Source organism: Carassius carassius, chromosome 32 (genome assembly GCF_963082965.1).
Source record: "Carassius carassius chromosome 32, fCarCar2.1, whole genome shotgun sequence".
NCBI lineage: Eukaryota > Metazoa > Chordata > Actinopteri > Cypriniformes > Cyprinidae > Carassius > Carassius carassius.
This window is the reverse complement of record NC_081786.1, coordinates 16456569-16469941: the sequence shown is the minus strand read 5'-3', so window position 1 is coordinate 16469941 and position 13373 is coordinate 16456569. Positions and strand designations below refer to the sequence as shown.

Sequence of the window (13373 nt, the reverse complement as noted above, 5' to 3'; positions counted from 1 at the left end):
ACACTCATGCTGTGCATTATTCACATTGCATCGCTGTATATTTGTTCTACAACACACTTCAGTGCATGTGCTGCTATTACTGTACACTCTAGTTTGATGGTACTTTAAAAACAGTCAGTTGTGCAACGTCAGTTTGACCCTTCGCCACGACCTGCCCCCTTAGTTACTGTTGCTATGTCCGACATGGCATGCTGTTTTCACGCAGTGAAAAATAGGCTACATCGCGGAGAAAAGAGGAAAGCTGACAACTTGCTGACAGACAAGACAGACCAAGTTACTTTAGGCATGAAACAAAGTCTCAGCTTTCAAATTTTGTCACTTCTAAAGAAATTCAAACAATAATTACTGTTTTGTGGCTCTTTGATGTGTTGTGACAGATCACCGTAATGCTTCAGTTTAAGCAGCACATGAACCGATCATCTTGTCATATTTACTAGTTAACGCATGAAATAAACATGAATGAACATCAGAAGGTATTTTGTTTCAACCGCAGAAAGACAACAATATACACTGTTTTTCAAGTTATAGTCCACCGACATTAATACTCTCCTGTCTGGTGAAATGAGCTGATTCGGCGATATGATTGGACAGATCGCCTGTCAATAAAGCTCCCTGTGAACAGTCAGTTGTTTGACTAGTGTTTGTTGGACCCAGACATGGAACAATGTTACATACAACTAACCTTGATTCTGTGTTATATTAAGTGCGCAGAAATAAACAATTGATCTGAATACATTCCAGCATGCAAACCCAGCCAAACAATTGGACAACCTTGACTGATTTTGATTCTCATCATCTTAAAAAGTTTGAATGAAAGGTCAATGCTCAAGTGCTAGAAATTCATTTTGTAGGCAAATAAAAATTGTACTCTCATGTGAATTTCTTTACCAGCTAAATTTAGTTTTCAACCTTTTTTGCATAATGCATAATGACAACAAACAAATGATCATTTTTAAAACCATGATCATGGTGAAATGCTTTTACAGCTTAATACTGTAAAGTAATGGACTTTGTCACTGGTAGCCTCCCTATAATGCACTGCAAAGGATTTATAAGTGTCTATCAGCATGCCGTTGCTGTTACTGGGACAGTCAGAAGTTTGCAGTAAGAGGATCACTCCCTGGCCAATGAGGAAAGAGTTTGCATCAGGTTGTCCAGGCCCCATAAGTATCCGTCTTCTCGGTTGCCCTCCTCCCAGGGTCTGTAGTGATCCAGGTTCTGTCCGTCTAGGAGAGGTGTGGTCTTACCAAAATCAATGAGCCAGACTTCAGCTCTCTCTGTGGGATCGTGAATGAAGAGAAGCGAACTCCCAATTACCTTAAAGACATAAAACATTTTTGTTCAAAGCTGAATTTTCAGCAACCATTTGGTTTTCAGAGTCACATGATTCTACAGAAATCATTTTAATATGAAAAATTACACAACTTAAGGTAAGACTACAGAACAAAACAAATCTTGTATTTTACCTCATGTTTGTTGAAGAACTCTGAGGCTTTAAGTGCCTGTTTAATATCTTCAAGCCTTGAAATATAGGAGTTCTGTTTGGTAGATGAAGGAGAGGAACACAACATTGATATTAATTCAACTAGAATTATGCTAGAAGTTATTTGTTCAGTCTTTTTCACTGGAGTGAGACTCAAACAAGACTACCTTGTAAGTGCAATTAATTTCTTTCTTTTTTTTGTTATATATATTCCTTTTCTTGCTTGTTTTAAAAAATAAATATATCCTTTAAATGTATCAATCTTAAACCATTTAGACCCTATACTGAACAGATGAGCACTTATGATACTGTTTTAACTGCCTAATAGGAGCATCACAAAGTAAATGACATCTTGCCCTTTAACAATCAGACACACACACACACACACACACACACATATACATACATATATATATATATATATATTCTAGATACATAGTACTCGAGGTGTTCATTAAGCCACAAAGAGAACATTGTTCCTTTGAAATGTAGGTGTGCATGCATTATATCACAGAACAGGTTGGTCAAGTTCTCAAGAACTCACGCACAATTATGTTCTTATTGCCTTCGACGAAATCCATAAAGACCTGAATGACGTCTTCCTTTGACTGGGTCTTTTTGAAGTCTGTGTTGCAGGTTTCTCCTCTCTAAAAAAAAACAAAAAAACTATGTATTGTATTGAATGTAAAAGTCAGATGAAGAGCTTTTACCGAAAAAAACAAAACAAAAAAAACAGCAGGTTGAGGATAATACAGTTCCCATAGTCATAGAAAAACATGGAAATAACTGGAAAAACTTCAACCTTGTTAATATCCATATGCTCTCCGAAAAGGTACAACAGCAGGGGCTGTACCTGTTCAAAAATTACACTTTTGTATAGTTTATGTACTAATATGTACACTTTAGGTAGTAATATGTACCTTTACGGTACCAATTTTGTACCTTTTAGGTAAAAGTGTAAATGTGGAAAAGGTTTTGCCGCAGTGACTGCTTTTGTACATTTTTTTGAGTGTACAAAACATCAGTTTTTACATGAATTAATTAAATCAGTTAATACATAAATTTGCATACACTTAATAGAGTTTAAAAATGATTTCTAAAATGAATAAAAATGACATTATTATTTCAAAATTACATTACATTATTATTTCATTATTTTCTATATGAATAGTTTAGTTATTATATATGTATTTATTTTGTATTTGTCACACCATGTTTCTGTTCAGACTTTGTTTTCAGTTTGCTCTGTTTTGCCCCGTCTAGTTAGTTATTGTTAAAGTCTTTTGAGTTCATTTAGTTCAGGTGTGTCTAGTTAATCATCCTTGTTTGGTGTGTGTATTTAAGCTTCTGTCGTTTCAGTTTGATTTTTATCAGGTATTGTTAACATCAACATTAACGTCTGTCACCAGCCTTCCTCTATGTGGATTTACCTTTATTGTGTGGATTTATTAATTACTGTTTTTCATAATTTTCACCTTGCGTGTTCATCGACACCTAAACTGTGACAGTATTATTTTATCTATTTACTAACATTATAAATTAATAATAATTCATATTAATTGTATTTAATCGTTTAATATTAAGCTGTATTAATATTTTATTAATAATATTGAATAATAATAATACATGTATGTATATATATATATATATATATATATATATATATATATATATACACATTTAATAGTTTAGGAATATTTGTATTATTTAATTTTATTATTAATGCAGAGGTATTTAATTATATTAATAATATCTTATTAATAGTTGTATTGTTATTTATTGTTATTAGGTGTAATTAATAATATTATATAATATGTATTGCTAATATTAATAGTTTATATATATATATATATATATATATATATATATATATATATATATATATATATATATAATATTAATAGTTGATTTTTTCATTCATTTATTTAACAATGTAGCCTTAGCACAAGTTTCAGTGTCTGATTTTCAGCTGAATGCAAATTCTGCTTTCTGTGAACAAACAGGCTGTGATTTTTAGGCACCGTGGCTACCTTGATACCCTCAATGCGGAAGCCCAGAGTGTTAGTAGAGCTGAGACTTTCTCTCCACTGCATATAGCGTGGTTTGGTAACAGCCTTCTGTTTCTTCTCCTCCTCTGTAGGAGCTTCACTGTCCACCTCCAGCATCTTATTATACAAGTCTTCACGCAGCTTCGGCTTCACCCTCGCCCGCACCAACTCCTCCTCCAGATATGTCCTGAAAATAAGAAAAACAGAAAGTGAGTAAGAAAAAAAGAAAGAAAGAACAAAAACAAAGTCGATTTTTAAAGAATCTATTGGAAAGGTCAATTAATCATGCCTGAAATGTTAAATCAGTCATCAGCATTTTTTTTTTTTTTGCAAGCTTGAACTTTACTTGACTTCCTGTGTGAGTAGAGGAAGTCACCAAGGGACTCCTTGCACAAAATGTCTCTCAACGTGTAAAACAATGCGTGTGAGAAGGAAGCCCTCAGGGACGCCCTGTGTCTGCCTCGCTAAGTGTGCATCTAAGTTTTGACTGCATGTGCAAAGGAAGTGGTTATTATTGTTGTGCGAGGGCCTCTCTCTCTCTCTCTCTCCTCATGAGCTGCACCCATCACCCTCACAGGATGCAGGCCAACAACCAGAACAGGTGTTTCAGCAGGCAGAGTCAACCTGCCATGCACTATATATTAGCATGAGTAAAAAAGGAAAGAATTACATTTAATTCTTTCTATATTTAATAACGATCATTTGAATATATTATTACTAGATTAATAGTATATTTAAATATTTGCACTGCTCTTTCTATTTTTAAAGAATCCTGACAAAATGGTTTGCACAAAAATATTAAGCAGCACAATTGCCTTTAAGCATTAATAATAATAAAAAGAACAAATCAGCATATTAGAATGAATTCTGAAGGATCATGTGACACTGGAGACTGGAGTTATGGCTGCTGAAAATTTAGCACTGCATCACAGGTATAAATTACATTTTAAAATATATTAAGATAGAAAATGGTCATTTTGAACTGTAATATATATATATATATATATATATATATATTAATATTTTAAAAATGGAACAACACAAAAAAACAGCCTTGGTGACCATAAGCAACTTAAAAATCTTACCAGCCCTAAACTTTTAAAACGTATTGTAAAGCATTAATTTTATAAATGAACATGAATATATATTTTATTTTTAAACGTAGGTAGTTAAGTTTAAAGGGATTTGCATAATTTATTTGGTTTGCATTTTATTTAATTGGGTGGTTCTGTGACTAAATGGTTTAACCTGTTTTGATTTATCATAAAGAAAAGGTCAAACTTATGAAGCTCTGAATGTGTTTTTCCACATGCATTCCCTGCATCACTTGTAAACTTTATAATATACACATACATCATAAAGAAAAAATATATATATAAAAAAAAAAAACGAAAAAACAAAATAAAATAATCTGAGTCTCCATGAAAAGTAGCACCCATTACTCTACCTCACTCCCATCTTGCAGTCCATGACGTTGGGCAAATCAAACTTGGCCAAAAGGTCTTTCATTTTGAGAAAAAGCTCTCCGTCTCTCTCAACCACACCATAGTAGATGGGCACGAAGGAATGTAAGGCATCCTCTTTCAGCCTCTCAAAACACAGCTTCTCATTCTCTGAGAATTTCTTCAGTATGGAGCCCTCATCCCCTGCTTTAAAGCTGCCTGGGCAGAAACACAAACACAGACAAAGGATGACTGGAGTCACTGGAGCACATATAATCAACACTGAGCCGCACGGCCAGTCAGCCAGATCTTAGTCAGGAGGATGTGTGCCTTAATCATCTGCTACTGAATATGAATATTGCATGATGACTGTGCACACATGCATAGTGTTGAAAAGGCTAAATAATTTATGTTTGATATCTGAAAAACAAGTTAATACGTACACTGTTTTGGTTTTTGGCATGTGAATATGCATGAGTCAAGTGTCATCGCACAACACTACACATAACCATTTCCCTAAAACGGTATCAAATCATTGTACTTCCTCATGTATTGGAAAAAAAACAGTGCTGTTAACAATAAAACAGCCAGAAGACAAGAGCTAACATCAGTGGTGTTATTGCCAAGGAAGCAATCTGATGGAGACGCTTTCTGACAGTACAGAAATAAACAATACATACACAAACTATGCATTTTAAAATAATAACTAAAGAACAAAAAGCATATTCAAGTCTGACTTGGTTTTAATAATTGCTTTCTAAACAATAAACTAAAATGATAGCATAAAAAATATACATGTCTGACTTGAGGTTAATTATTAAACCATAATTTGATCAACAACAAAAAAACAAATTTAAATAGAAATATTGAATTAATGGTTACTTTTTGATAGTCACAAACATTGTAAATTGCTGTCCCATTGGCATTTACCCTGGAAACTGTGCAAACTGTTTAAATATGGAACTGAAACATAAATTTACATTGGACTAAAATGAGCAGCTTTTTGAGGGGAGGGTTTACCTTTATGTCCTGCTAACTGAACCCAGGACAGTCGTCTTCGCTGTGAGGTCAGTAAAGGGCAATTGACAATCGTCTTCAGCTTCCACCAGGCATTGCTTTGCTGGAACAGATTAAAACATAATCATCCATTACTATGGAATAAGTGCATTCAATATTTCAAATATTCTGCTGTAAATACAACTCGACCCTTGACCACCTGACAATAAGTCTGAGATAAAAGAAGCGTGACCAGGCACCGAAACCAACACTGCACAATGTTCCTTAAGTGTGTGAGACTGAGTCATACACACATGGTCTCAGTTGGAGCTGTGAAGCTCTGTAATCTAGCACTTCAGCCCATAACATAGACGTCTGATTTGCTGCCCATTTCAAACAAGCATTCTAAAAAACATTTCTATTCATTTGACGAGTAAGGTTTGCATAGCATGCTGTCTCTTCGCATACTGTTCACCGCAGCTTTTACATTGACAATGTGACATAATTCCGACCGAATCAGGTGAACCAGCAGATCCAGTTGTATCCACTTCCAAATATAGTCAATTCATATTTAAGTTTTGATTTTATAGTCAAGATGTAACAGAATTGCGACATATCTTCTATATTGTGACGTAAATCAGATTCAAATAAATTAGTGCAAGAAAAAATGTAGGGCAGGACTTGGCTCTATCTTTCGCTTGTTGACTGGATGGAGGCAGATCTAAATATAACCTTGTAGTCGTGATTGTAAAAGTTGTTTTACCAGAAAAATTTGTTATGACATTTTGACTAAGAATTATGGAGGTAAAAAAATGCATGGGTGATTTGTTCACCATAATATCAATAACAAAGAGCTGCTCGACTATGGGAAAAAAAGTTGATATACATTTATATATATATATATAAGTTTATGCTTATCCAGGCTGCATTTATTTGATAAAAAAACTTGTGAAATATTATTGCAATGTAAAATAACAGAGTTCTTTCTTCATTTTTATTTTAATATACTTTAAAATGAAAAAAGAAAATTCTGCGATGTCAAGCTGAATTTTTTTTTTAGATTCTTTGATAAATAAAAAAGTTAAAATGAAGAAGTAACATGATGCTATTCTGATGCTTTTGATTGGTTCTCTTCTTTGAATTTGCAGCGCACCACATCTCCCAATTACATCATCTGTCGCTAAAAGCTCGAGGCTTCAACCTGTCTGAGCCGCCACCATGGGGAGTGATAAAAATGTGTTCCAGTGCTGTGATTTCAAATTAAATGATTAGAATCTTGATTCAAGTTATGAAGAATTTTGAAAGTCTGACAGTAGTCGGTGTTGAGTATTACTGAGAGGTTAACCCTGTCTGCTTTGAATGTTTGAAAATGTTTAATAGTTAAAAACTTTCATGAGAAATATAGAAACGTAATCAAAAAGTAATCAAACGTAGTCACAGTACATTAATAACACAACTGAAATACTTGTTACATTTTAAATAGGGTAACTTGTAATCTGTAACCTTTTACATTTCCATAGTTACCTTCCCAACACTCTGCACCTTACAGATATAATCACCTATCACTGGAATATTATCACTATTTTTTGTTACTTAATAAAAATTTTATGTTTTTAACAGCAGTAAAAATCTATAAATATCTCTTTTTTTAACGTGTACTTTGTGTGTTGCTCTAGTTACTGCGGAAAGCCCTTAAATTCTTCAATCAAAAAAAAATGTAATTAATTAAAACAGAATATTTTTTATGTAAGAAAAAAAAAACTTAAGGAAATGAATACTGCAGGTGTTGAAATGTTCCGGGTGTAGCTGAAGTGCAGTGTTTGTTCTTACAATTGATATGGAAAGAAACAAGTGTTACTTTCTTCCTCTGCTGATGTGCTGATGAAGCAGATGAGTGAAGTTTGCCAACATATGTTGAATTCACCCTCAGGTACAAAAGCTGAATGGAAAACCTTTACAATACATCATGCAGCAATTATTATTGAGCCTTTAAAATGGATGTAGTGCATAAAACTTTGCTTTGGGGGTTGGACAAGATCCAAAGAGAACAGAATATATAAAGTCAAGGAGACTGCGTATGGCCCTGTATACATACAGAGGAAAGCCAGAAACCAAAGGCTATGCCTTGCACTTTGTGAAGCTGTGCATACACACATTTTAACACACCCATAACTAAATATTGAACTGGACAGTCATGCAGACAATTCAAACAGCATGGTGCTACCACTCAAACAACTACCAATCACGTTTTATAAAACTGACACGTTTCTACGAAAACATAAATATCTTTACCTTCAATAAACATATACTGAACCACAAAGAGTCAACACTCATCTAGTTTGTCTCTTTGCTACTAAAAATTACATTTTCAGTAGTAAAAAAGTGAAAATATAAAAGCTTAACATGACTTCCTTGGTATCTTTACTAGATAGACAAAAAGACACAACTCAGTTTGACCTACATGTTAAAGCACATTTTTACTACAACAGAGAATTGTCAGTTTTTACACAATCTTCTTTTGTAGTAAGAAGAAGAAAAAAGTAGAAATCATTTCAAATATGAGTAATAAAAAAGAGTTTATAAAACTGACCTGAGCTGCTCTACCTTCGAAGTGTGTGTGGAAACTTGTTTGTGACACTGTGGCTTCTGCTTAAATGTCAAACGGCAAGGAGTTTATGTTTTGATACAGGCTGATAAGTGTATGTGTTTTCCTTTTTCAGAATAGGTGTCTGCAACAGCTTTGCGCAAACATTAAATTCATAAGCAATGGTTTTTTACAGTTTCATTGAGCTTGACTTTTATTGGGCCAAAAGGAGATGAACATCGTTCAGTTTATTCAGTGCAAGATGTGTAACTTTCTGAAAATGAAAGAATAGATGCTACGCAGACACGGCATCCAGATTTACAGAGGCGAAATGTTTAAAGTATAATGACAGCGCTGGCCTTCTATGGCTGCGAATGAGCTCGAGGACCACAAAACAGGAGACATCCATTCAGTATCATCACATGGCAGAAGTGAGAAACAAAACAGAGATGATCGGTTAGAATTATACTAAGCACTTTGTTAAATATATTACTTCTAGTTTTTTTATTGAGTCCTTAGTCCTTTAATTTACATTCACCCGAAGTCTATTCGAAGTGAATTTTAATTAGGGGTGGGCGATGTGGAAAAAATATCATATCAGGTTTTTTTTTTTTTTTTGGTAGAAATATCAAGATTCACGATTTTATCACTATTCTTTGTCATGTTGGTTTTGCTATTTTCCAAGTTGTCTGAGCATTACAGCCAAACTAATTTCCCTATTATAAAGACAAAGCCTTTCAAGGTAACTAAAAACGAATGGCAGATATTTAAGCCAAAGAGGGTGTAGATAAAAATCTTTGTTCTTAATTTTTAATAACAAAGATAAAAGAATGACAAAGATACAAATCACAACTACAAATAAAACAAACACTGCTTTATTTTCAGGTGTAATAGGTGTATTTAGCAGGAGCATTCAAGAAATTGAATGAACAAATATAAAAATAAAACACTATATAAACTGATTCCTAAAGCAATTTTATTAAATCTATTCAGTCAAGAGCATTGAGTGATTTTTCTCTTTGTGTTTTGTTGTTTTATTAACATTAAAGGAATAGTCCACCCAAATATAAAAATTCTGTAAATTCTTCTGAAAATAAATGCTATTTTGAGGAACGTGGAAAACCAAACAGTTTCTGGTCCACAGTGACTTTCACAGTATTTTTTGCTACTATCAAATTCAGTGTGGACCAGCAAATGTTTGGTTACCCACATTCATCGAAATATCTTCTTCTGTGTTCAGCACAAGAAATAAATTAATACAGGTTTGGTACAACATGACAGTGAGTAAATAATGGTAGAACTGAAACTTTAGGGTGATCAATCATTTGACAGTAATGACAGTAGGCTGTGTTTAATAGGTCTACTGTCCCTTTAAGACCTGCATGCATCTAATATACATGCACTTATAAATTTTTCTCTCAAATGTTTACTTTCATTTTAAACATAACCAACTTGAGTCTACATGTAAACCTTGTGTGTTTTGACAGTATTAGCGCAAAAGATAACTTATATCCATTAATCAGGCGGGTGTATGCGGTGCTCAGAAAAAGCACAGGTCAGATACAGTCTATGGGTCAGACCAGGGCGCAAATGAAACATTTAAAAGCACATGCAAATAATGAGAGAGTAACTGAGTTAACACTGCTGTGAATGTGTGTGGCGTTGTACAGTATATGACGAAGGCTCCAGAACTGCAGCTGATAGAATGTGTGCTGTAGCATGATACTATGATATTTCTTCAAAAGCAGATTGTGGAGACATTCGAAGTTACTTTCCCACCCACTACAATATTTGTTTTAAAAATTGCAAATGTCTTCACTTAAGATTCACTTTTGTTACAGAAATTACAAGCATATGAGTATGTATATGAAAAAAAATGCTTTGGCACGTAGCAGTTAAGCCTGCTGAGCTTGTTATTTTAACACTCACAGTGATGCCAGGTTATTAAAGATGCACGCCTGTGATATTTGCTCAAACTACATTGAAAACGCTTAATGCAAACAAAAAATAAACAATTCAGATAAAAAAAACTTTCCAGAACAGCCTACTTTGTAAACAGTAAAGGAGAAACATATCGATCTGCTATGGATGGATGGATATTTCTGTTATATTTTTTTAGCTACTTACTACTGTAAATAGGCTATGTCATCAGAAAGAGCATACAAGCGCCACCTGATACAAATCTAGCCTCAAATGCCATGTGTAGTTTCACAGGAGTGTTGAAATGGCAACCCAGTGAACAGACATGCTCTAACGATTAGGAGCAACAAGTACAGACAAACAGACACCCACACAAACATACCATTATCATGACCCTGCATGTGCTCTTTACAGCTATCTACTGAACACAAAGCTCTCATTGGTTATGCAGATTTCAATCAAAAGTTTTCTAATGCCTCAGTCATGAGTACAAATGAGATTCCTCAAGATACACAACAGGTATCATAAGCCTCATTTGCAACTCAAGAAAATATATTTAAAAAAAAAAAGGTTTCATAACTTTCAAAAAAGACAGTTCCTCATTACAAGTCTCATGTTCTCATGACGGGTTTCGAATTGTCTGCTTTTATTTTAAAAAGAGATCTAAAGAGCCTGTAATTCAATTCACCCAGGTCTCTCCAAAACTCTATGTTTGTCATTTAATAAATGAATCATAATGAACAAATATATATATATATTATTTCTTATATGATTATCAGATATGTAAGCCACAAAAACTCAGTAAGGTTGTGAGCCATAATAAGCCCACTTACTCAAATATGTGTTGCCCTAGAAGTGGTTTTTGTATGTGGGTTTTAAAAAAGCTACTGTATTTTAATAAGGTCAGAGTCCTAGTTTTTGGTATATAATCTATTGTTTATATATATATATATATATATATATATATATATATATATATATATATATATATATATATATATATATACACAAACAATAGTTGCAATAATTGTTGACCAAGATTTTTTGGTGCTTCATTAAATCTGTTTTTCAATCTGCTGCAAGTCTCATTACAGGATGTTAAATGTCAGTTTTAAATATGACAACTTGCCCCAGCCTGATAACATGACCTACTCCTATTGCACCAGGTTATCACAAAATATCATAAAATGTTTAATAAACTCGATTCTTTTTTTTCTCCCTTATGCAGTAATAGTGGAAGTGTACAGTAGATTTTTGCAGCCAGGGATGCAATGTTGACACATACTGAAAAAGAGTAAAACGTGCGACAATAACGTGTGTCTGTCCACCCAGTAGTCCATGCCTTCTTTATTGATTACAGCCCGCGTGAATGACTAGCCTACATACATAACCTACCTCTCCTGAGTCCACCGAGTCGCCCAAATGCTCGAGAGTCACGATGCCTTTGCTTTTGGTCTCGTTGTCGCTGAGGATGTCATCCTCCGACTCGTCAAACGCCGTGGAGGAGCCGTTGGAGGAGATGGAGGAGTTGGAGAGTTTGCGGCGCAGCCGTCCGTTCACCTCCTCCTTCAGATCTTCCTCCGTGATCTCCCGTGAGTCCCCATCAGACGTGATGGTCACCTGCGGCACTAGGCACCCTCTCCCCGGTTTACCGTCGAAGAGACAGCCTGCTTGCCCACTGAAGTGTTCCGCCATCTGTGCTTGATCATCACAAATCTCTGTGGATGAAAAGTTTCCTGTGCCTCCTCCTCCTCCTCCTCCTCTCCCTGATCCGTCGCAAACCGGAGACGAAAGGGAGAACACCGCCACTCTCAGAAACCTGCGCCTCTGTTTGGGCATCGAGGGGACAGGAGGGCTCCGGTTATGCCACCTCTGTCCGAGGGGCCACACGCTGCGATAGTGAGGGGGTTTGAAATGAATCCAGCGGGTCAGATAGGCTACTTTATTTCTAATAAGTTACGTAACAAACGAGCTCCATCCAGACAGCGTTGTTTGGTTTAGCGTGAGTCCGTGGACGTGCACTCACAGTCAGGGAGCCCCTGTAAACAACGCTCGAGTTGAGTGAACACACATCTTCCGCATTTGAGACGTTTCCCCTCTCTTCCTGACTTTTAATTTGTTTGACTTTTGCTTGATAGCGCATTTCCTTATTCAGTGTAGTATTCGACCATACTGCTGTTTATAACCTCAAAATAACAAGGACTGTAGACTGTTACAAATATACTAGTAAAAGTAAAGGTAAAGTTATTTAAAGTCACATTTATTACTAGATTTCATTCAATATATGTTGAGATAGACTATATATAAATCAGTGTAAGAATTAGCATCGTTTAGTTTATTACAAAGGATTAGCCTATATATATATTGTTCAACAGATTTATTTTAGTAAGTGTATTCAAATGTCAAAAACGGACCTTTACCTACCTAAAAGATCTGATTCTCATAGTTTACGATATTTTTTAAATGCTATAATTAATTAAAACATGTTGTGGTTGTCAGAAGTTTATGGGACACACAGTGAAATAAGCATTTTGGTGACTGTATGGAAACTCTATGCCACTAAATTATATAAGCCACAAACTATTGGAGCTATAGAATCTGGTTGTTATTATGTAGCCTGCTGATAATAAAGCTGATGTATTAAAGGTCACATGATGACTTAAAATTAATCAGAATTGCCCTTTCCATTAACTGTGGTCATACAAAAGCAAAACAAGTAACATATGGCACAAAAATAATGAAATACTAAATAACACAAAACATTTGATAGTACATAACCAATAACAAAAAAAGCAGACAGTTCTTGTAATGGCCATTTTAATTAATGCATACATTTTTTATTTTATTCTAAAACATTATAGTCAGCAATATCTTGCCCTTAAACATGATGATTCATTAAA

The 13373-nt window shown here is 34.6% G+C and overlaps 1 protein-coding gene across 1 annotated transcript; it reads right to left on the bottom strand.

The window, feature by feature from the left end:
• Window positions 1–920: 920 nt before the first annotated feature.
• LOC132112853 (inositol-trisphosphate 3-kinase A-like) lies at window positions 921–13077 on the bottom strand. The gene is made up of 7 exons (XM_059520551.1): window positions 11869–13077; window positions 5994–6093; window positions 4979–5192; window positions 3514–3718; window positions 2032–2130; window positions 1467–1538; window positions 921–1317 (listed from the first exon to the last, which is right to left on the bottom strand). The coding sequence occupies exons 1-7, from the start codon at window positions 12310–12312 to the stop codon at window positions 1114–1116; spliced, it is 1338 nt and encodes a 445-aa protein (XP_059376534.1). The 5' UTR covers window positions 12313–13077; the 3' UTR covers window positions 921–1113.
• Window positions 13078–13373: the final 296 nt, after the last annotated feature.